This window comes from Hylobates moloch, unplaced genomic scaffold (assembly GCF_009828535.3).
Source record: "Hylobates moloch isolate HMO894 unplaced genomic scaffold, HMol_V3 SCAFFOLD_27, whole genome shotgun sequence".
In the NCBI taxonomy this organism is placed as follows: Eukaryota; Metazoa; Chordata; class Mammalia; order Primates; family Hylobatidae; genus Hylobates; species Hylobates moloch.
This window is the reverse complement of record NW_026652302.1, coordinates 3085587-3107716: the sequence shown is the minus strand read 5'-3', so window position 1 is coordinate 3107716 and position 22130 is coordinate 3085587. Positions and strand designations below refer to the sequence as shown.

The following is a 22130-nucleotide window of genomic DNA, read 5'->3' as shown; positions in this document are numbered from 1 at the left end:
ATGCGGTTTCCCCATGATTGCCAGGCTGGTATTGAATTCATGGCTTCACGTGATCCACCCACCTCAGCCTCCCAAAATGCTGGGATTGCAGGCATGAGCCACCACACCCAGCCTGTTATATGTTTTTTGGTTTGAGGTTACTATGAGGCTTCCAAATAATATCTTATAACCCATTATTTTAAACTGATGAAAACTTAACACTGATTGCAAAAACAAATTAACTAACAAACAAGCAAAGAGAAAACTAATAAAAACTCTACGCTTCAACTTTTATCTGCTTTTTAACTTTGTTGAAAAAGTTTTTAAACTTTTTTTAACAGAAGTTTAAAACCTTTTTGACTTCTTGTTGTTTCTATTTATATCTTATTGTATCATTTATGTTTTGAAAAGTTGTAGTTATTAATTTTGATTGGTTCGTCCTTTAGTCTTTCTACCTAAGATGTGAGTAGTTTACACACCACCATTACAGTGCTACAATATTCTATGTTTTTCTGTGTACCTACTGTTACCAGTGAGCTTTGCACCTTCAGATCATTTTTTATTGCTCATTAATTTCGTTTTCTTTCAGATTGAAGAACTCCCTTTAGCATTTCTTGTAGGACATGTCTAGTGTTGATGAAATCTCTCAACTTATGTTTGTCTGAGAAAGTTTTTATTTTTTCTTCATGGGCGAAAGATATGTTCACTGAATATATTATTATTCCAGAGTAAAAGATTTTTTTTGTGCTGCATTTTAAATATGTCATGACACTCTTTCCTGGCTTGTAATGTTTCCACTGAAAAGTCTGCTGCCAGACATATTGGAACTCCATTGTATGTTATTAGTATTTTTTTTTTCTCTTGCTGCTTTTAAGATTTTTTTTTGTCCTTGACCTTTGGGAATTTGATTATTAAATATCTTGAAGTAATCTTTTTTTGGGTGAAATCTGCTTGGTGTTCTATAACTTTCTTGTACTTGAATGTTAATATCTTTCTCTATGTTTGGGAAGTTCTCTGATATTATCCCTGTGAATAAACTTTCTACACATATCTCTTTCTCCATCTCCTCTTTAAGGCCAAAAACTCTTAGATTTGTCTTTTTGAGACTATTTTCTAGATCTTCTAGGCATGCTTCATTGTTTTTTATTTGTTTGTCTCCTCTGACCATGGGTTTTCAAATAATCCGTCTTCGAGCTAATAAATTCTTCCCTCTGCTTGATCAATTCTGCTATTAAGAGACTCTGATGCATTCTTTGGCATGTCAATTGTGTTTTTCAACTTGGATTTCTGCTTGATTCTTTTTAATTATTTCAATCAGTTTGTTAAATTTGTCTGATAGGATTTTGAATTTCTACTCTATGTTACCCTGAATTTCATTAAGTTTCCTCAAAACAGCTATTTGGGATTCTCTATCCAAAAGGTCACATATTTCTGTCTCTCCAGGATTAGTTCCTGATGCCTTACTTAGTTTATTTGGTGAGGTTATGTTTTCCTGGATAGTCTTAATGCTTGTGGAATTTTGTTGGTGGCTGGATATTGAAGAGTTAGATATTATAGTCTTCAAGGTCTTGGCTTATTTGTCCCTGTCTTTCTTAGGAAGGCTTTCCAGGTATTCAAAAGGACTTGGGTGTTGTTATCTAAGTTTTTGGTCATTGCAGCCATGTCTGCATTAGAGGGCACCTCATGCTCAGTAACACTGTGGCTCTCGTATAAGTACCACCTCATAGAGGTACCACCTTGGTCGTCTTGGATAAGATCTGGAAGAATTCTCTGATTACCGGTAAGAAACTCTTTTTATCTTCCCTTACTTTCTCCCAAACAAATAGAGTCTCTCTTTCTGTGCTGAGCTGCCTGGAGCTGTGGGAGAAGTGACACAAGCACTCCTGTGGCCACCACCACTGCAACTATGCTGGGTCAGACCTGAAGCCAGCACAGCAGTGTGGAACTCACACAAGACCTACTGTAACTACTACTTGGCTACTGCCTATGTTTCCTGGGCTCACAATCGGTACGTGACAAAGCAAGTCAGGCTTGTGTCCTTCCCTTCAGGGTGATGAGTTCCCCCAGGCCTGGGTGGGTCCAGAGATGCCATCTTGGAGGCAGGACCTGGAGTCAGAAACCTTAGGAATTTACCTTGTTCTGTAGTCTACACCAGCTGCGCTGGCACCCAAGCCACAAGACAAAGTCTTTCCCACCCTACCCTCCTTTTCCACAAGCAGAGGCGTTTCTCCCCATGGACCACCACCACAGGCCTCCAGGCAGTACTGCCAGGCTACTGCCTATGTTCACTCAAGCCCTACAGCTCTTCAGTCAGCTTGTGGTGAATGCTGTCAGGCCCGAGACTTACCCTTTCAGGGCAGTGGGCTCTCTTCTCACCCAGAGAAGGTTGAGAAATGCCACCCAAGAACCAAGGCCTGGAATCGGTAACCCCACGAGCCTGCTTGGTACTCTAACCCACTGTGGCCAAGCTGGTACTTAGGCTGCAACACAATGTCCTCTTCACTTTTCTCTCTGCTCTTCTCAAGGAAAGCAGTCTCCTATCGTAGCTACCACAGCTGGGAATGTGCTGGGTCACACCCGAAGCCAGCACATCTCAGTCTTACCCAAGGCCCATGATGTGCACTACCTTGCTAGCACTACTGATTATTCAGGGCCTAAGGGCTCTTTAGTCAGCAGATAATGAATCCTCCAGGACTGGGTCCTTCCCTTCAAGGCAATGGGCTCTCCAGGGGCTTTTAAATTCACTACATTTACTTCAAGAGGTCTTCATGTTCTTTGAATAAAAGGAAACTTTTCTTCCACACCCTACTTTCCTTTTGACCCTGGGTAAAATCTATTTTGACTTAGCTAAATGTTATTTTCTACTGATGATGTAAAAGATATATAAAATGTGGGGTTAAATAGGAGGAAACTGAGAGCTTAGTAATAGGGTTGAATTGATTCCACTGAGCATAAGGTGGCTAAAAGTAGCTACTTGGAGGGATAGGAGAACAGCTGGATCCTGATGAATATCAGTCCGATGATGCTGGGCAGTATGTCTTCCTGTTAGTTCAGGTTCACCTGATGAGCTTGTTCTGGAAGTGGTCTCATTTTGTCATATGTTGGCTGTTTATGCAGGGCAGTATCTTGTTCCCTATTTTTCAGTGACTGCATACCTAAAAATGAATATTGGCAAAAATGAATCTGCAGGCAAGATACATTTTAAGTGGTTGCACAACAAATGCTTTCTCCTCCCCTACAGTAATACACTTGTAAAAGAAATCAGATTGAGAAAGAAAAAAGCTGTTGAAAAAAAAATCTGCTAAGCAGGTGCTTACTTTGAATACTGAGAATATGAAAAATGTTTTGACATGAGGCTACAGATTATGAAAGAGTGCTGACTCATATTGCTCTAGAATCACCAAACGCTTATGCTATAAGAAAACTTAGAGATTTCCTAGTACAAACCCTGTATTTTCAACATGAATAAAGAAGACAGAATGATACCCAGCTCAAGGTCATAGCTAGTTAGAGGCAATCAAGACTCCTGACTCTCATTCTGAAAATTTTATTGGGAAATTTCATATTGTATTAGCCTACTTGGGCTACCATAACAAAATTATTACAGACTAGGAGGCTTAAACCATAGAAATTTATTTTCTCACTGTTATGGAGCCTGGGGAGTTGAAGATCAAGTTTCCAGCAAATTTGGTGTCTGGTGAGGGCTCTCTTCCTGGCTTGCAGATGGGTACCACTTGCTGTGCCCTCACAGGTTCTCACATACTTGGTTTCTGCTCATAAAGAGTGTCAGCACTTTGGTGTCTCTTCTTAGAAGGCTTCTAATCTTATTGGATCAGGGCCCCACCCTTATGACATTATTTAACCTTAATTACCTCCTTTTAGGCCCAATCTCTAAATACAACTACATTGGGTTTTAAAACTTCAACATATATATTTTCTTTGGGTTATGATGGGAGTGGAACTCGTGGCTTTATAAAAAGAAGAGAGACTTGAGCTACCACACTCAACCTCTTCACCATGTGATGCCCTGTGCTGCCTCAGGACTCTGCAGTGTTCCCACTAGCAACAAGGCTCTTACCAGATGATGCTTCTCAACCTTGAACTTCTCAGTATCCATCATTATGAGAAATAAATTACATTTCTTTATTAATTACTCAGTTTTAGATATTTTGTTATAAGCAATAAAAAACAGACTACAACAGAAAATTGGCACCAGGAGTGGGTTGTTGCCAGTAATGAATACCTGAAAATGTGGAAGTGGCTTTAGAACTGGGTAAGAGACTGGAAGAGTTTAGAGGAGAAGGCTAGAAAGGTCTGTGTTTTTATGGACAGATCATTAAGAGTGACTCTGATGAGGGCTTAGAAGACAAGAAGATGGGGAAAATCTGATACTCCTTAGAGGTTGGTTTAGTGATTATGACCAGAATGGTAATAGAAACATAGATCGTAAAGGCCATTGTGTTAAAATTTACAGTGAAACTGAAGAAAAAGGTATAGGAAACTGGAGTAAAGGCTATCCTTTTTATTGATTGGCAAAGAATGTGGTAGAACTGTGTTCATGCCCAAGGGCTTTGTAGAAAGTCCAACTTAAGAGTAATGATCTAGAATATCTGTCAGAATAAATTTCTAAGCAAAACAGAAGAAGCTGCATGGTTGCTTTTGGCTGCTAATCCCGAGATTCAGGAAAAAAGGAATGATTTAAAAACAAAATACATAATTAAAAGGGAAGCAGAATGAAAAGATTTGGAAAACTCTCACCTTGGCACATAAAGAGTGAAAAAGTATGTTCAGATGAAGAAACCAAGGTTGTAGCTCAGCAACCATATGGTGAAGATATTAGCACAGATAGAAGGAAGCTGAGTGCTACTCCTCAGGACAATGGAAGAAAGACCCCAAAGGTATTTCAGGTATCTTATAGGCTGTCCCCCCATCACAGGCCCAGAAGCCTAGGAGAGCAGAATATTCCCAGGGGACAGGCTTAGGACTATCTCTATGAGCTAGCTGCCCACGGCCACTTCAGAACTCTACTCCCTGTCCCCAAGCACACTGCTCAACTGCTCAGCTATGGCTCAAGTGGCCCCAGGTACAGCTTGCACTGCAGCTCTGGTAAATATAAGTTGTAAACTTTGGTGGCGTCCACATGGTGCTAATTCTGCAGGCTTGTAGAAAGCAAGAGCTGTGGTGGCTTGGCATCCTCCACCTAGATTCTACAGGATGTCATGGAAAGCCAGGAGTTAAGGCAGATACTTGTCACAGGGATAGAGGCACTGCAGAGATATCCCACTAGAATAATAATGAACAGAAATGTTGGGTTGAAGCTTCTGCAGAGTACTCACTAGGGCAATGCCCAGTGGAGCCATGAGAGTGGGACTGCCACTGAGATTTCAGAACTATAGAACTACCAGTGTGCAGTGCCAGCCTGGGACAGCTAGGTGTACTGAGCCCAGTCAAACCATAGGGGCAGGGCTGTCCTAGGCCTTGGGGGCCCAACTCCCCTCACTAGTGTGCAAAAGACATTGGACATATAGTTAAAGGAGATTCTTCTGAAGTCTTAAGATTTAACGTCTGCTCTCTTGGGTTTCAGACTTTCCTGAGGCTTCTTAACACTTTCTTTTGGCTTATTTCTTTTTGGAATGCAAATATTTGCCCTGTGCCTATGTACTACCATTGTATCTTTTTTTTTTTTTGAGACGTGGCGCCATCTCGGTTCACTGCAAGCTCTACCTCCAGAATGGTTCATGCTATTCTCCTGCCTCAGCCTCTCTAGTAGCTGGGACTACAGGCACCCACCACCACTCCTGGCTAATTTTTGCATTTTTAGTAGAGACGGGATTTCACCATGTTAGCCAAGATGGTGTCAATCTCCTGACCTGGTGATCCGCCTGCCTCTGCCTCCCAAAGTGCTGGGATTACAGGCGTGAGCCACCGCACCCAGCCTACCATTGTATCTTGAAATTAGATAACCTGCTTTTATTTTGCATGTTCCCAGATGAAATTCTAGACTTTGGACTTTTGAGTTGGTGTTGGAATGAATTAAGACTTTGGGGTGATGGGATTGTAATGAAGGTATTTGTGAAGGACATGAATTTTGGGGACCATGGTGGAATGTTATTGTTTGAACATCCCCTCTGAAACTATGTTGAAACTTAATCCCCAATGTGGTAGTATTGAGAAGTAGAGCATTTAAGAGGTGATTAGATTAAGAGGGTCTGCCCTCATGAATAGATTAAGCCTGAGCTAGCATGTTAACACATGAGCACACACAAAGTACTCACCATGTGATACCCTGTGCCAACTTTGGGACACTGAAGTGAGTCTCCACCAGTAAGCAGACTCTCACAAGATGCTCACCATAGACTTTGGACTTCTCAGACTCCATACTTTAAGAAATAAGTTCCTTTTCTTTATAAATTACCCAGTTTCTGGTATTATTTTATAAGCAACAGAAAACAGAGTAATACAGTCTTCATATTTGACCCTTCGTTGTTACCACATGGCTGCTACACCTCCAGGCTCAAGTCCATTTACTGGCTGAAAAAAGAAGAGACAAAAGGCTTAAGAAGCAGACCATCTGCCATCTGACTTTTTCAAAAATTTCCCAGAAGCTTCACTTGACAACTTCTGCTTAAATCTCATTGCCTGGAACTGGGTCACTTTGTTTCTTTGGCTACAAGGGCATCTGGGCAGGTAGGTGTTTTTGGCTATGCCCGGTCACTCCAAACAAAAGTGAGTATTTTTTGTTAAAGAAGAACAGAGGAATAGATAATGTATAGAAAACTACCAGAGTCTGAAACATAAAACATGTTGTAGGTAAGTAAGAGCCATAGGCTTTAGAGTCAGGCACATCTGAATTCAAATCCCAGCTCTGACAGTATTTGGGCAAGTTACTTAAGTTTTCTAGTCGTCAGTTTCCTCTGTAAATGGAGAGAAGTATGACAAATAAGGCAACGAAGTTGTGGTAAAGATGAAAGATGATAATTAAGACATAAGGTCTCCATAAATGCTAGTGTTCACATTATACCACCGTTTTAGGATCACAAGGCATTTGTGTTTCTTTTCCTCCCTGGACAAAGTCATACTTTAATTTCTTTTAACTTTAGTGAGACAGAATGTTCAGAATACCAAGACACAGAAGCTGGTGAAACAGGTTTTATTCAGCATTATTTCCTATTAAAAATAATTGTTCTCTCTGCGTCAAGCCCTTTGCCTAAAGGGAAGTCCTCTATGAGCCAGCCATCCTGTCCTCAAGCTGAAGTGCTTCCTTACGTTGGAGAAGAGGTGACTAGGCCTGAAGCCTAGCCCTTGTAGGAAATTTACAACAAACAGAGAGGGTGTCCTGAGTCCTGTGTATTTTTTCTTAAGGCAGAAGCTCATAGATCAGTAAATCTACATCTCCCGAACTCAGTCTCATTGAGTCTTTAACTTAAGAAAAGAAAGAAAGAAAAAGAAAAAAAGAAGACAAATTGCTTCTTTAGTAAATTAGGGCTCTCACATCAGATTTCAGGATTTCTATCAAGAAATCTGTATGTATTACACATGGTCTTTTAATCTAAGTATGTAGATATCACAGAAAGTGGCACATAGCCTATGGCCAACTTTACTTAAAGGCAGTCACTACAACATTAGTATTTCTTGTTTCCTTTGGGAAGAAAAATTATTATGTAGGCATTATGAGCGGTTCAATTCTCTTCTGGAAAAATTTCCCAAATACCCTGTAATAGCTGTGCTTGGCATGGCATTCAGTTTTCATCCCTATGCATTTTTATTTCAAACTTATTTATATTAACAAATTAGTACCTGATTATTGTAGATAACTTAGAAACAAAAAATATTAAAAATATAAAACACAATTACATATAATTCTATCATCTAAATAAAACTGTTGTTAACATTTTTATACTTGTTCTTTAAACTTTATGTATGTAAATGTATTGATACATATTTTTAAAAATTGGATTTATATTTAGCATTCTATTTTAAACCACACTGGCACTTAAAAATATGATGTAAATATTTTCCCTGACATTGAGTACATTTTATATCATCCTTGAAAATGTTTGCATGCATTATTTTTATAAATACATACCAACCTCCTATTGTTGGACACAAATTGTTTTCTGTTTTTATTATTTCTAATATATGCTGTGATAATTTTTGTGACTGAAACTTAGTGGAAAATGAAATTATTTTCTGAGTCAAAGGATATGAACATAATTTAACATACTTCATCGTATTGATATTAATATTACAAATTTTTTACCAAAAATATGAGAAAAATTTATTACACCGTTAGCATGAACTCTTGCCAACAGTGGATATTATCATTAACAAGTATATATAGTTTTGTGTGAGCATGTGTGTGTGTGTGTGTGTGTGTGTGTGTGTGTGTGTAATTTGGAGGTAATTTTTCTAAACTTGTTGTTGCTATATACGACCTTCCTGTTTTTGATTATATACCAATACCACATAGGTAAGGATAGTGGACAGGTGAGATAGAATTGCTCCTGTGAACCTGTTTCTTGCACGTGGAAACCACAGGGGGAAATGCTGGTGTTTTTCCAAGAATGATGATCTCCTTTTGTATTTTTATACCACTTAGATTTTGCCTTCTCTTAACTTCTTTCTCCATTTCATAAATAGCTAACTGAAGTTAGAGAATCAATGAAGTGGGTCATTGTATGAAGCTCTAAAATGGATACAGTGAGGCATGAGTATTTGTCACTTAAAGAAGACCCAATGACAGAGGCTGGACATAGATAAATGTAGACTTTCAATACATCTTTAAACCTAAATACTAAAAACCCCAAAATAAAAAAGAGAAGGACTTTCTTTGTGCAAGTGTGGCAGAAAAAAAATATAGGGACAACCTGGACACAAGGTGACTATGAGTGGACAGTGATGCACTGCCGTAAAGAAACAATCATGAGCTTGGGTTTTATAAATAGGAACATGGGCATAAAGCTAAAGCTATTGGGTTAGTGCTAAAGCCTTATGTCCACTTTCAGATTCTGCAGCTGTAGAAAGACGTGGAGAATATTCCCTGCACTTTTCTTTGTTCTGGGAAATTTAAAGTCATTATCACATATAATTTAATAATCATGAGTTTTTCGGATGTGCATTATGACCTCCATTTTACACAAAAGGGACCAAAACTTAGAAAAGAAAATACTCTAGGGTTATCCAGCTCTTTACTGAGGATGCAGGATTCAAACCAGGCTGATTTGCCTTTAAGTCTCATCTTCTCCATCATTTAGCTGTAAGGCGCGATGGGAACACGATGCTGAGAACACAGTGAAGCAAGAGGACAAAGATTACTTGGCCTCTATGCTATTACCTAAAGAAAACACCCAATTTGTAGTAAATCTCCTTCTTCTACTTGGGTGCTATACTTATGCCTGCCAAAGCTGGAACAGAGGTAAGGCTGGAAAATTGCTTGTAAGATTCTCTTGTTCTCTTTGATTGCCCTGTGTGAGGCAGTTCCTTCACTGACCTTGAATATACATTTCCTTACATGCCACCACCTGGGAACACCGGGACAGGTGATGATTCACTCACCTCTGACTGACCAGACCCATCATGCTGACTGTGTTAGAGGACTCAGCAGATGCTTGGATGGAGGCAGGAAACCCACAACATTTTCTAGGTATTTAGTGGCAGAGCAGAACCAAACAAATTAAAAGGCTGCCAGGAAAAGTGAAAGTAATAGGGGTTGTTTCTCTGCTGGGGAAGAGAAATCTGAATTATGACTTCCAGAAGGACCACCTGCCCTCTCCCCAAAGAAGAATGTAAACCAGCTGATATCTGTCTGCACTGAGAATAAAGAGGAAACAAACAAATTTAGATTTTATCATAAGAAATTTAGGTAAAAAAGAATTTCCTGATAGTTATAGATATTATTACAATTGTTTTCCAGAAGGTGCTGTGAAATCAATTTTATTCACAGAAATTCTTATTTTTGTTTTACCTTTTATTACTCATTAAAAAAATTATTTTTATTTTTGGATACATAATAGTTGCTCATATTTATGGGGTACATGTGATATTTTGACACAGTCATACAATGTGCAATGCTCAAATCTGGGTGCTTGGGATATTCATCACTTCAACCATTGATCATTTCTTTGTTAGGAAGCTTCCAATTTTGCTCTTCTAGTTATTTTAAAATATACAATAATTTTTGTTAACTATAGTCACCCTATGGTGCTACTAAATAGTAGATATTCATTTTATCTAGCTGTATTTTTGTATTCATTAACCAACCCCTCTTTATCTTTTCTCCCCACTACCACTCCCAGCCTCTTGTCACCATCCTTCTACTCTGTCTCCATGAGATTTAACTTTTAGCTCCCACAAATGAGTAAGAATATGCAATACTTGTTTTTGTATGCCTGGCTTATTTCAGTTAACATAATGTCCTTCCGTTCAATCCATGTTGTTGCAAATGACAGGTTTCACTTTTTATTGGCTGAATAATATTCCTGTATAAACACTCACACACACACACACACACACACACACACACACACACACACACTACATTTTCTCTATCCATTCATCCCAGTGAAATTATACTTCAAATGTGAAGGAGAAGTAAAGACTTTCCCAGAAATATTTTTTAAATGGGACGTTCTCTTGTTTGTCCAAGATGTCATATGTCATAGGAGGCAAAGTAGTTGGTTGACAGGGAGTGATCTGTGACCCAAGGGACCAGACCAGGAATGGATTCATCATCACAGGAGAATGATAGAGACTACATGAAATAACCCAGGAATTAAGAGTGTCTAGAGTATAAGATAGCAGATTCTCCAAAGGGAAACCATTTATTTTTTAGTGAAAGTGTACAAACAAATATCTACATATTTTCTCTGTATGAATGTTTCTCCTGGTATAACTGATGTGTAAATATGCAGGAATGAGCAATGTTGAATACAGTTGTTTGACCAAGAAAGTATTTGAAGATGCACTGACAGGATTTGAACTAAGTGCTACATGATGGCTAAAATGTTACTTGAGCCACCAAATGGAGCTCAGATTATTTCTTAAATATATCCTCAATATTTTATGAGTGGAAAAAAAATCAGTGTAAGGCCTACTTTTCAGTGCCTACTTTTTTGCCATGATGGCAGTTCATACAGGTGATTATGAAATGCAACACAATCTATTTCATGGCTCAATGAAACTTAGCCACTAAGTCACTATAAATCAATGTTTCTGAATACATTTCCATTTTTCCAGTTGGATAATTATGTCTGACTTTTCAAAATCATACATAGTTTAGAGAACTCAGAGTTGCAGCCATTATTTTCTCTCTTGAGATCCCATTTTACCCCCATTTTCAGTGCCTATCTTAACTTTACCCTGGTATAAACAATCAGGTCCACTTCTACTATTTTAAAATACTTTTATGATTATTCAAATAATAAGATTTCTTTGTAAGCTCCATGTTTCTCCTTCATAAATATCCCATCAGTTCTGTTTAGAAGTTAGTTTTAAAGCATGTCTTGGTGTAACCTACCCTCTGTAAATATTGTTGTCACATAACTAAGATAAAAATTAAGATTTTTCAACATAATAAATTGTATATGTTATGGACTTGGTCAGACGCTGCGCTTCCCTTTCTCTCGTACTCTCTAGGTTTTAGGCAGGATCTTAACAGTGATAAAGTCTGTTATAAAATCTTCTACAATGCAGCAACATATAGCACATTACCACGTTGCAATCTTGTAGAGGTATGCAGAGGCCTCACTAAAGATCTTTCAACAGAGTGTCATTCTGTATATTGTGAACCTTCTGCTCCAGTGGGTCTTCTCTACTCACTGCCTCTAAAAATACCTCTTATGGATTCACATTCACTCCCATTCACCCTGAATGCCAATGCCTTGCTTAGCATCAGGCCCATTTTCCTTCTTACTTTTCTGAAGAGATGTTCTCTGATTATCTCTGCTCTCCCATCCTTAAATCTAGGATGACGGTAGTTTTTATTTTTCATGTAGCATGTATGGCTTAGCACTGCTGCTGTATTTTGTGTGCTTGTGTCATGCCTTCACACCTATACTGTAAGTCCATGGAGGAAGCAGTACAAAATGGTGGTTATGAGCAAGAACTTCCAAGTTAAGATCCTAGATCCACCACTGTGTCCCTTTGGGCGAGTTACTTAACTTTTTTGAGCTTCCACATCCTCACTTGTAAAAGAGGGGTTATAATTTCTATATGGAGTTATTATGATGAATAAATGAAATGCTTAGGTGTTTATCCCAGTGCCAGACACATAGTAGATTTTCATCAAATTGAAGGGAGAGTCAATGTCTTAACATTTCTTGGCAACTCTTAAAGGGCAGAGCACAGGGAATTTTTCAGGTTAAGAGTTCAATAAAATATTTGCTAATCCAAAGAAAATATGCAGCTCTCTACCAGCCCTGAGTGTTTATAATTACATAGCCTTTTTATTTCTTAAGTGTTTTATTATAGGTCACTTTCTTATATATTCACAACTTTCTTTCAGAGCTATAGATACTAGACACAGAGAATTATCTGGATAAATTCTTCAAGCCAGCAAAGGCAGGAAGAAGCCTGAGTGGCAGAATGGGGTTGGGGGAAGCCAGAGGGTGGGCTCGTGGCTGAGTGTACTATCTTCAGCCTGACATTGCTTGCTCATGACCTGGTAGATAGCCAAAGAGCACATGTCCCCTAGTTTCTTTCTCTTTATGGAGAATCTGCTTATATTTTAAGACTCAGAACAAGTTACGCTTTCTTTAGACCGTTTTCCTGATTCTTAACCCATAGCACCTCTATTAGATACTTGCAGTTGTCCTTGTCATGTCATTAGTTCTGTTTTTAGTAAATGAAAGTAATAGAATGTTAAGCTCAATGGGAGGTGGTTTCCTTTTCAGTTTGTATGCTCTTTGCATCTAACACTGTTAGCAATATGATGCATATAACAGGGTTGTTTTGAGAATCAACTAAGATAATGTGTACAAATACAATTTTTAAAGTAAAGGTTGATAAAAGGACAAGTTCTTTCTACATCGGTGTTGCACTCATGGGAATTTATATGTAAGTTTGGAGTCTTTTAGGTATCATGAGAGAAATGGGGAGTTTAAACATAGTCAAATGCATAATACTCAGCTCTCTATTAATATGTGTAGTTAAGAATTGCTGTTCAGATGAGAACACATGGACATATGCTGGGGAACAACACACACTAGGGCCTGTCATGGGAAGCGGTGCGGGGAGGGAGAGCATCTGGAAGAACAGATAATGGATGCTGGGCTTACAAGGTGATGGGTTGATCTGTGCAGCAAACCACCAAGGAAGGTGTTTACCTATGTAACAAACCTGCATATTCTGCACATGCACCCCGAACTTAAAAGTTGAACAACAACAACAAAAAGAATTGTTGTTCAAACAAGAACATATAAATAAAAAAATTGGGACAAACATTTCATGAAACCAGTTAACTCATCCAGACATTTTAGATTATGAAACATACATGTTTAATTGCTTTTTGCTACTAACAGAAATAAGAAGTAACCTAAGAATCAGGACAGAGCTGTTCCAGTTCTCATATCAATAAGCTTCGTGCCCATTGGTGAGATATTTCACCTCTCTGTGCCTCAGTTTCCTTGTCTGTAAGCTGATCTATTTTTCTGAGTATGCCTAAGGTCTTTATTAGGTTTAAAACACAAGGATTTTCTTATTCTAATGCAAAGAGCATTCTTGTTCGTTTAACCTGCATGTGTTTTCAAAAAGGAGCAAAATCATTTTTTTATTGAAGTCCAAGGGTGGGCACCCTGCAGTAAACTCAATCTCCTTGTAACACAATCTTCTGACAGAACACAGGCTTCTGACAGTGACTTGTGCTGAGAGGGTCTGCTAGTGATGTCTGTTTACCTTGCAGATTCCTGAACCTGCATTTATTGTGAGAAAGTGGCATCTGACTTCCTTCCTCGTGCCCTCTTCTGCAGATGAATAAGGCATTCGCTGGCCAGCTGTGTGTGGTTTTCTCCCTTGTAATCAGTCAATGCCTGTGTTTTGAGTCGTGACATGTTTCCACAGTCTTTGGAGCTGAGGATTTTGTGATGTGTTAATGCTTCTTTTGGGCTTCACTGGACTGAATTAGGTTACTAAAGGTGGTTGAATTAAGAGAAAAATGCATTAATTTGATCATTTAATGTTATAAAAAAGGAAATAAGAAAGCTTCTTTTCAAAAATACAGGAATATCTTATTAGATTTAATTACAATGCTCATGAAACTTTTACAGATGTTGACATTTAAGTCTCAAGTCCTTTCTGAATACTGTCATATTTTTACAATTATTTTCTTAAATAATTGCTGCATTTACCTGATATTTATCTTAAAAATTTTTGAAAACTACTGCCAAATTGTGCACCAAAAGTTAGAACTGCTTTCACAAACAGTGTATATACTTACACCTTGCCAACACTGAATATTATTAATCTTTGAACTTCTAGCATTCTATTAGGTGAAAAAATAATGTTTCATTTTAAAGGTACTCTGTTGATAACAAATACTGTTCAGTGATTTGTTTCATATGCCTGTTACCCACTTTTACTTATTTTGTTTAAATTGCTTTTGTTTATAACTTTTGCCCATTTTTCTATTGGGCTGATACAACAAATGCACCTTTGCTGTGCATTTAAGTATCTAGAACTTTCAAGAGTACATCATTGAAAAAGCCATAAGAATATTTTCTCTTGGAGATTACATTCTAGGGGAAAAAGAAAAATACACAAAAAAATCAGTAATATGTACAGTCATGCACCAATAACGACATTTTGGGAAACAATGGGCCACCCATATATGATTGTGGTCCCATAAGATGATAATATGGTACTTTTACTGTACTTTCTCTATGTTTATATATACAAATACCATTGTGTTACAGTTGCCTACAGTATTCAGTACAGTATCATGCTGTTAGGTTTGTAGCCTAGGAGCAATAGGCTATTCGATATACCATAGGTGTATAGTAGGTTATGCCATCTATGTTTGTGGAAACACACTATAATGTTTGTACAATGACAAAATCGCCTAAAAACACATTTCTCAGAACATATCCCTGTGGTAAAGTGTCATATGATAATATTGAGATAAAAGCGTGGGGAATGACCAGGATTTACTTAGAGGTTGCTTTAAGCTAACTGATCAGGAAAGGTTTTTCAAAGGAGGTGATATTTCTTTCATGATATGACTGATAAGATCACCCAGTAGCAGAACATCTTTTCAGGTGATGGAAATATCATGCATGAGTTTGGGGTATTCCCCCAACAGAAAAAGAGAAAAGACTCCTGGGATGAACCTTCCAATTTCTCTAACCTCATCTCTTCCCACCTTCCCTCCCTCACCTTCTCCAGCCTTATGGAGAAGCCCATGTACAGCCTGGTAGTCCAGGGAAAGGAGTTTCCATTTTATTCCAAGCATGTTGGAATGCAAGTGGAGCTTTCTGTAAAGGAGTGACAAAATCGGTTTTACACTTTAACAGATTACTCTGGTTGCTAGGTGTGAAATCAATCACTGAGAACAAGAATGGATGCAGGGAGGCCAATCAGGAGCCTACAGCACTTGTCTAGGTAAGAGCTGATATTTACTTGGTGTAGAGGATACTATACTTGGCCCACCCAGATTTCCTTTACCTGCTGTGTGTTCCAGTCTCCTAGCTACCACGAAAGTAGGCTTCTATCGGCCAGGCACAGTGACTCATGCCTGTAATGCCAGCACTTTGGGAGGCTGAGGCGGGTTGATCATCTGAGGTCAGGAGTTCGAAACCAGCCTGGCCAATGTGGTGAAACCCCTTTTCTACTAAAAATACAAAAATTAGCCAGTCGTGGTGGCACATGCCTGTAGTCCCACCTGCTCAGGAGGCTGAGACAGGAGAATTATTTGAACCCAGGAGGCGGAGGTTGCAGTGAGCCAAGATTGTGCCACTGCACTCCAGCCTGAATGACCAAGAGTGAGACTGGCTCAAAAAACAAACAAACAAACAAACAAACAAAAAACCAAAAACAGAAAATAGGCTTATAGGCTTCTATCAGTCCCAGTTACCTGCTTCCTGGGAGGCAGTATCTGGTCTTCCTTCTTGTGGACCTTAGCCAGTGATTGACTGACAAGGGGATCCCTTGCCTGGAGGTGGGGTTAACTCTCTGGTATAATCTGCTCTGGCACTTTATTGTGTTGTCAGCCTGAAGCTATTCTTTAGCTTAAATGATGTTTCTGCTTAGCTCTTTCCTACTGTTCTTCCCTGCTTCTCTTTGTCTTCTCTTCCTCAATAAATTACTTGAACAATAATCTTCATATTAGGTTCTGTTTTTAAATAATCTGACCTAAGACACAGTTTAGAGTGGCAGAGGCTGAAATAGAGGAAAGAAAAAGGATTAAGAATGTTCTAGAGATAAGGGCTACAGGAATGGTTCTGGAATGTGAGAAAAAGACAGAAATAAAAGTAGTTCTTAAATTTTGTTATTGCACAACTTGGTGGGTAATGGCATCGTGTACTAATAGATGTCTGGAAGAAGTAGATTTGCAAGGTAGAGAAGGAAATAATTTTATTTCAAATATGTTAAAGTGTCTATAAATGGATACCATCAGGTAGGCAACTAAATAAACCAATCTTTTTATCCAAGGGGCAGTTCAGTCTGAAGATCTATATTTGGGATTCAACAGTGGCATTCAAATATCATTTGAATGCATGTGACAGAGTGGGAGTATCTACGGTGAGAGTATAGATGAAAAAGACAAAATTTCTCAGGATTGAGTCCTGGTATGACAATTAGAGCAGAGAAAGAAAATCCAACAAACATACTGAGGAGTGACCAGTGAAGTGAGGAAAACAGGAGAAGGTTGTATCACAGAAATAAACAGAATAAAATGTTTCCAGGAGGGTATGGCCAACTGTTTAATGCAACTGGGTGGTTGACGAAGACAACAGATCATAAGATATGGAAACAGGGAGATTATTGCTGATCTTGACAAGAGAAGATTTTGATAAGAGAAGATTCTGAAGTGATGGGTATGCCTATGTCCAAACTCATCAAGACGTATACATTAAATATGTACGGTTTTTGTATATCAATTAGATGTCAACTAAGACAAAGAGAAAAAAATGCTAAAAAGGAAAGAATAGAAGAAGCAAACACACTGACCTAGGCAACTATTGTTGCTATAAATAGGAGCAATGAATCAGTAACTCAAGAAGGACAATGAGGTCAGGGGTATTTTTCTTTTTGATTGACACTGATAGGGAGGAGAAATTGATTATCCAAGAGAGGGAACAACTGTAGGAGAAACTCCTTGAATAGGCAAAAAGTGATGGGATCTAGTGTCTGTGAGCAGGAGTTGGCTCTAACCTAAAGTAGATACACTTCAAATTTACAACAGAAATATTGATAGATAATATAAATGCCAGTGAAAAAATGTTTATAGATGTTGTAGTGGGAGGCAAAGCTAGTTTTTGATCAACTGTTTCTATGTTCTTATTGAAATATGAAATGATGACCAAGCCAAAATGGGGAGTGGGAATGGTTTTGGTAGTTTGGAAATTTGAAGACAGAAGAGTAAGGATGAAATAATTAATGAAATATTTAATATTTAATAATTAATGAAATAATTTCTTACTTCTGTAAGAAAATTTACTTACAGGGTTGATGTAGTATAATTTCCTTGCACTATTGAGTATCCCTTTTGGTATGTGTGCTGATGAATTTTAAATAAAACCATTCAGCAAGGTTGTGTCTTTTTTAGCCATATTTAGGTGCTCAGGTGTAGACATGGAATAGGCAGATGGTTGGGTTTAACTAGCATTAATGTCAGGAAAACATAAGAGAGTTAAGGAATTTGCAAGAAGCAATTAAGAGGTAGACTATGAAATCTAAGCTGGGCTAAGAAGGAAACAAGAGGGAGGATGGAAGGAAAGAATAGGAAGGTTAATGGATTTGAAATTTCGATGAGGTTGAAGAAGGGCTGCGGTAGAGGTAGTAGAATATATGAGTTTGTATGATAAGATGAGGTAGCAGAGACGGATGTTTGACATCCACATTTAGAGGTATTAGAAACATCTGTGATAACAAGGTCAAAAGTGTGACCCTGGACATGTGTGGGTTACAGGAAACATCAGTGGAAGGGGAGAGTTTGAGAAATCGTGAGGGCATGGTATCAGATGTATCATCCACATACAAGTGAAAATCCTCAAATTTCGGGAGAGGTATAGAGACACAGAGGCTCATAAAATGGGGCCTAAAATCATCAGTGGAATAGAGAGACAGGGAACTTGTAAAGTGTGATATTTATCTCATTGATTTATATGAGTTTTCAGTTTTTTGAAGTGTATTTTATTACAAGAATGCTATAAAACAAAAATCAAAATATAAGACACAAACCTCTCATAATCCCATCACTTTGTCAGAGGATGGTGAATTTTGACAAAGCCCTATAGCTGTTTCTGGTCTGCTGATCTCTGGCCTGGCCAGGTGTTCCATTTATTTTGCTTACTCATTCTTCATGGAAATGTTGCAGGGCTTTATGTCACCAAGAGTGTCTGCCCCTTAACCTGGCAGCCAGCTGAAGCAAGTCCTCAAATAAACAGAGCTTCTCTTCGTGCTCCTTTGACCTCCCTAGTCCAATGCACTGATCTCTCCTACGTGGTTAAAATCTGGGACAAGAACTATTAATAATGGTTGTAAAATAGGGCAGCAATCCTTCATTTTGTAAAACATGTCTCATTATAGGTTCCCTAGCTCAGATCGTCTCTCATTATTTCCACAGAGTTGATTGTCTGGTTACATTTGATTACTCTCTTTAATCCTTCCAGATCTTCCTTCAGTCTCAGTCATATTTACAAAGTATTTGGCAAGTCCGTTCTCTCCATTCCTGTGACTAACAAGTTGTTATTCCATTGTGTAAGTAGTGTTATTGCCACAGTTGTCTTGAACATCTGCTGATTGTTTCTGGACAGGGAATTATGGGGAGAGCGGAATGGACGCTTTCAAAGAGCTGGCTGCCCAGGAAGGCCTCTGCATCGCCCATTCTGACAAAATCTACAGCAACGCTGGGGAGAAGAGCTTTGACCGACTCTTGCGCAAACTCCGAGAGAGGCTTCCCAAGGCCAGAGTGGTGGTCTGCTTCTGCGAAGGCATGACAGTGCGAGGTCTCCTGAGCGCCATGCGGCGCCTTGGCGTCGTGGGCGAGTTCTCACTCATTGGAAGGTAAGTTTCTCTCTCTCTCTCTCACACACACACACATGCACACACGCACTTTGAAACACATATGCTTGCTTTCACAAAACTAGACTTGCTAACTCCAAAGTGGGAGAGATGTGCAGTGCTGAGCTGAACATTAGTTCTGGATCTCACTGATAATGTGAATATTGGCATCTTCCTGCTAAACAGCAGCAGAACAAGGCTCAGGAGGGAGGGCTGGTTAAGCCCAGGAGTTTGAGGTTACAGTGAGCTATGATTGGTGCCACTGCATTCTAGCCTTGGTGACAGAGTGAGACCTTAACTATAAAAAAAAAAAATGGAAAGAAAGGAAAACAAGAGCAGAGCAGCATATAACAAGATATTGATACTTTTTCAGAAGAAAAAAAGATGGAAAGCTGTTTGGCAGAATATGTCTTGATCTGGAGAATTATTCGTTTCACTTGCTTTCTCCACACCTAAGCTGATGCTTATGTCTTCCTACCTCCTAAACATGAGCATCTTATTGAGATATCAGTGGATAAAGGACAGCAGTGAAAATGGAAAATATGTTTTAATATTTGAAATTTACAGAGTTGGCTAAAGACAAGTGAAGATATGCAACGGAACTGTGGAATTTTATAATATATCATCTTGTCACATTTATGAGATAGCTAATATTGATGCTTTCTGCATGTGATTTCTGGAGTTGATGGTGGTGGCTCCCAAAATTTCTGTTCTCTTTCTAAATCATGCGTACTTATTTGGCAACAGATGGTCATCATCACTGGATTTTTCATAGGGCTTTTGACCTAACAGATATCTTGTTTAATTTGCCAGCTTCTAATATTGCATAAATAACCTGCTGAATTTTCCCCAGGAACCTACTGAGTTTACCTGATCTTTACTGATCTTCAACCCTATCACACTCATCTTCCGAATCTCTTTGTCTCTTCCCATCTCTTCTTCTGGGTACACTGCAATCATATCACACCCATTAAAGAGCCTCAACCACTGATTTTCTGCTCTTGGAAGCTGGGTAGTACTGGTGTGGACATGCTCACTGCACCTTTCCCTTCTGTCCTTGTGTTTATAATAATGACTGAAATTCTAGTAACACGAACTTTGCCATCACCTGGAATTAGAGGTATAAGACACTTCAGGGACTTTTTAAAAGAAAATAGGATAGAAATACAAATAAATGAATAAAGAAACAGAGATACTCTCCAAGCATGAGGAGGTGTGGAGCCAAGGTCAAATTGTAATTCATGATTAAGATAATTATTAAATGTGGGCAAAATTGGCATACTGGCACACAGAGTCAACTTGGCGTCTTCAACATGGTGCAGTTTTTGGAAGCCATTAAAATGTTCATAAGAAAGCAGGTCTTCTAAGGAGTGTTTAAATAAGAAATGTTATTTCTTTTAGGAGTGAAAAGAAGGTAAGCAGTATTGTTGAAATGTTACATGGAGTAATATATGCACCAGGACAGAGGGTGTCCAGACATTCAGTCCTTTCCATTGCTTCTGTAACATCACTGCTTTTAGGAAGGTTGCTTGTTTTTAAAAAAGTCTCATATTTATAATTTACAAAACAATAATAGTCTGTTTTGCAGAATTTATTCTTTTTATAATATCCTCAAAAAAGGCTATCTATCTGGGTTCTGGAGATATTGAAAAGATGTGGGAAACCTGTGAGCTTCGGGGCATATAGACTACCTAATTATGAAACATAATTACACAAAATTGTGTGGTGTGTAATTGGAATGTGAAAAATGTATCCTGTCACCATTATGAGCTGGACAAAAATGATAATGGCAACTTAAGTCTTTCTAGCTCTTTTATTTTACCTCCTAATAATGCAATTGAACTCATACAAGTATTTCTGAGAGTCTCACATGTGTTTGTTTATATGCTTGTCTATGAAGAGGTCAGCTACATGTGATGTCTACCTCTTTTATTCCTCTTATCTGCCCCACCTCTGCTGGATTCCACTGACATATCCAAGGGAACTGTTGTCACAATGAACACCTGAGCTTCTGAGGACACTACTTCCTGTGCTAATAGTTACGGTCACTGATGCATGGAATCATTGAGATGACAAAGCTATACCATACTCTTTGCCAAGTGAAGGAAAGTGTCTCTCTATTCTTCTGGGCTACTTTCCATGAGTGTCTATCAAAATAGTGTTGGCTTTTAAACTAGAATCTTAGAGAATTTTAATGAAAGCAGCCTTTAAAATTTTTTTGTTCGCAATTTTCTCTCCCTTCCCTGACATCCAGATATGAGTTCATAAGGAGCTGAGCTAGGGACAGAGCCAAATAGTGAGACGATGCCATCCTTAGAATTAGCCTTCCCTTCAGGTGGCTGATTCCCTCTCTTTATCGGGGATGGATTCTGTCCTAAATGCTGCTATGTCACTCATGTCAATGGACATGTGGTGGGCTTGGTTCCCTCATTTCAGCAGACATGTCCAGAATGGCTACAGTTTAACCTCAAGCTGCAACTTCTAGATACATTAGTAATGCTGTCAAATATATCTCCCTCCCTTTCTAAGGGATTTTATCTACCAAATGTTGAAGTTTTTTGAGATCAGAAGCCATTGTTTGGTTTCTTTCTTAACACACGGTATGATTCTGGCTACTGCCAGTTCACAAGAGGGCATTGTGTAGGTGGTCATGAACTTCTTTTCATATAGTAAATCATGGTGTAGATAGCAGCAGGAGAGATTTGGTTAAAAAAATTAGGACTTTTTAAATGAAGACCTACATGCCCTCATCTCCATGTCTGTTACTTTCTCTCACACTACACATGCAATGTGTCTGGAACTCTTCTTGGCACTACCATCAAAACATATTCAGATGTGGACAACTTGTCACCACTTCCTCCTCTATCATCCTGGTCCAAGCCATGATCATTTCCCCTTGGCTTATTGTGATAACCTCAGAATTGGACCTCTTGGCC

The 22130-nt window shown here is 38.6% G+C and overlaps 1 protein-coding gene across 4 annotated transcripts in view; it reads left to right on the top strand.

The window, feature by feature from the left end:
- LOC116463111 (metabotropic glutamate receptor 1-like) overlaps window positions 1–22130 on the top strand; it is a 411458-nt gene that overhangs the window by 115780 nt on the left and 273548 nt on the right. For all 4 annotated transcript variants that reach the window (XM_058434480.1, XM_032146072.2, XM_058434478.1 and 1 more), the window contains exon 2: window positions 18948–19197. In XM_058434480.1, the coding sequence (XP_058290463.1) occupies window positions 18948–19197 (250 nt within the window). The remainder of the gene's footprint in view (window positions 1–18947; window positions 19198–22130) is intronic.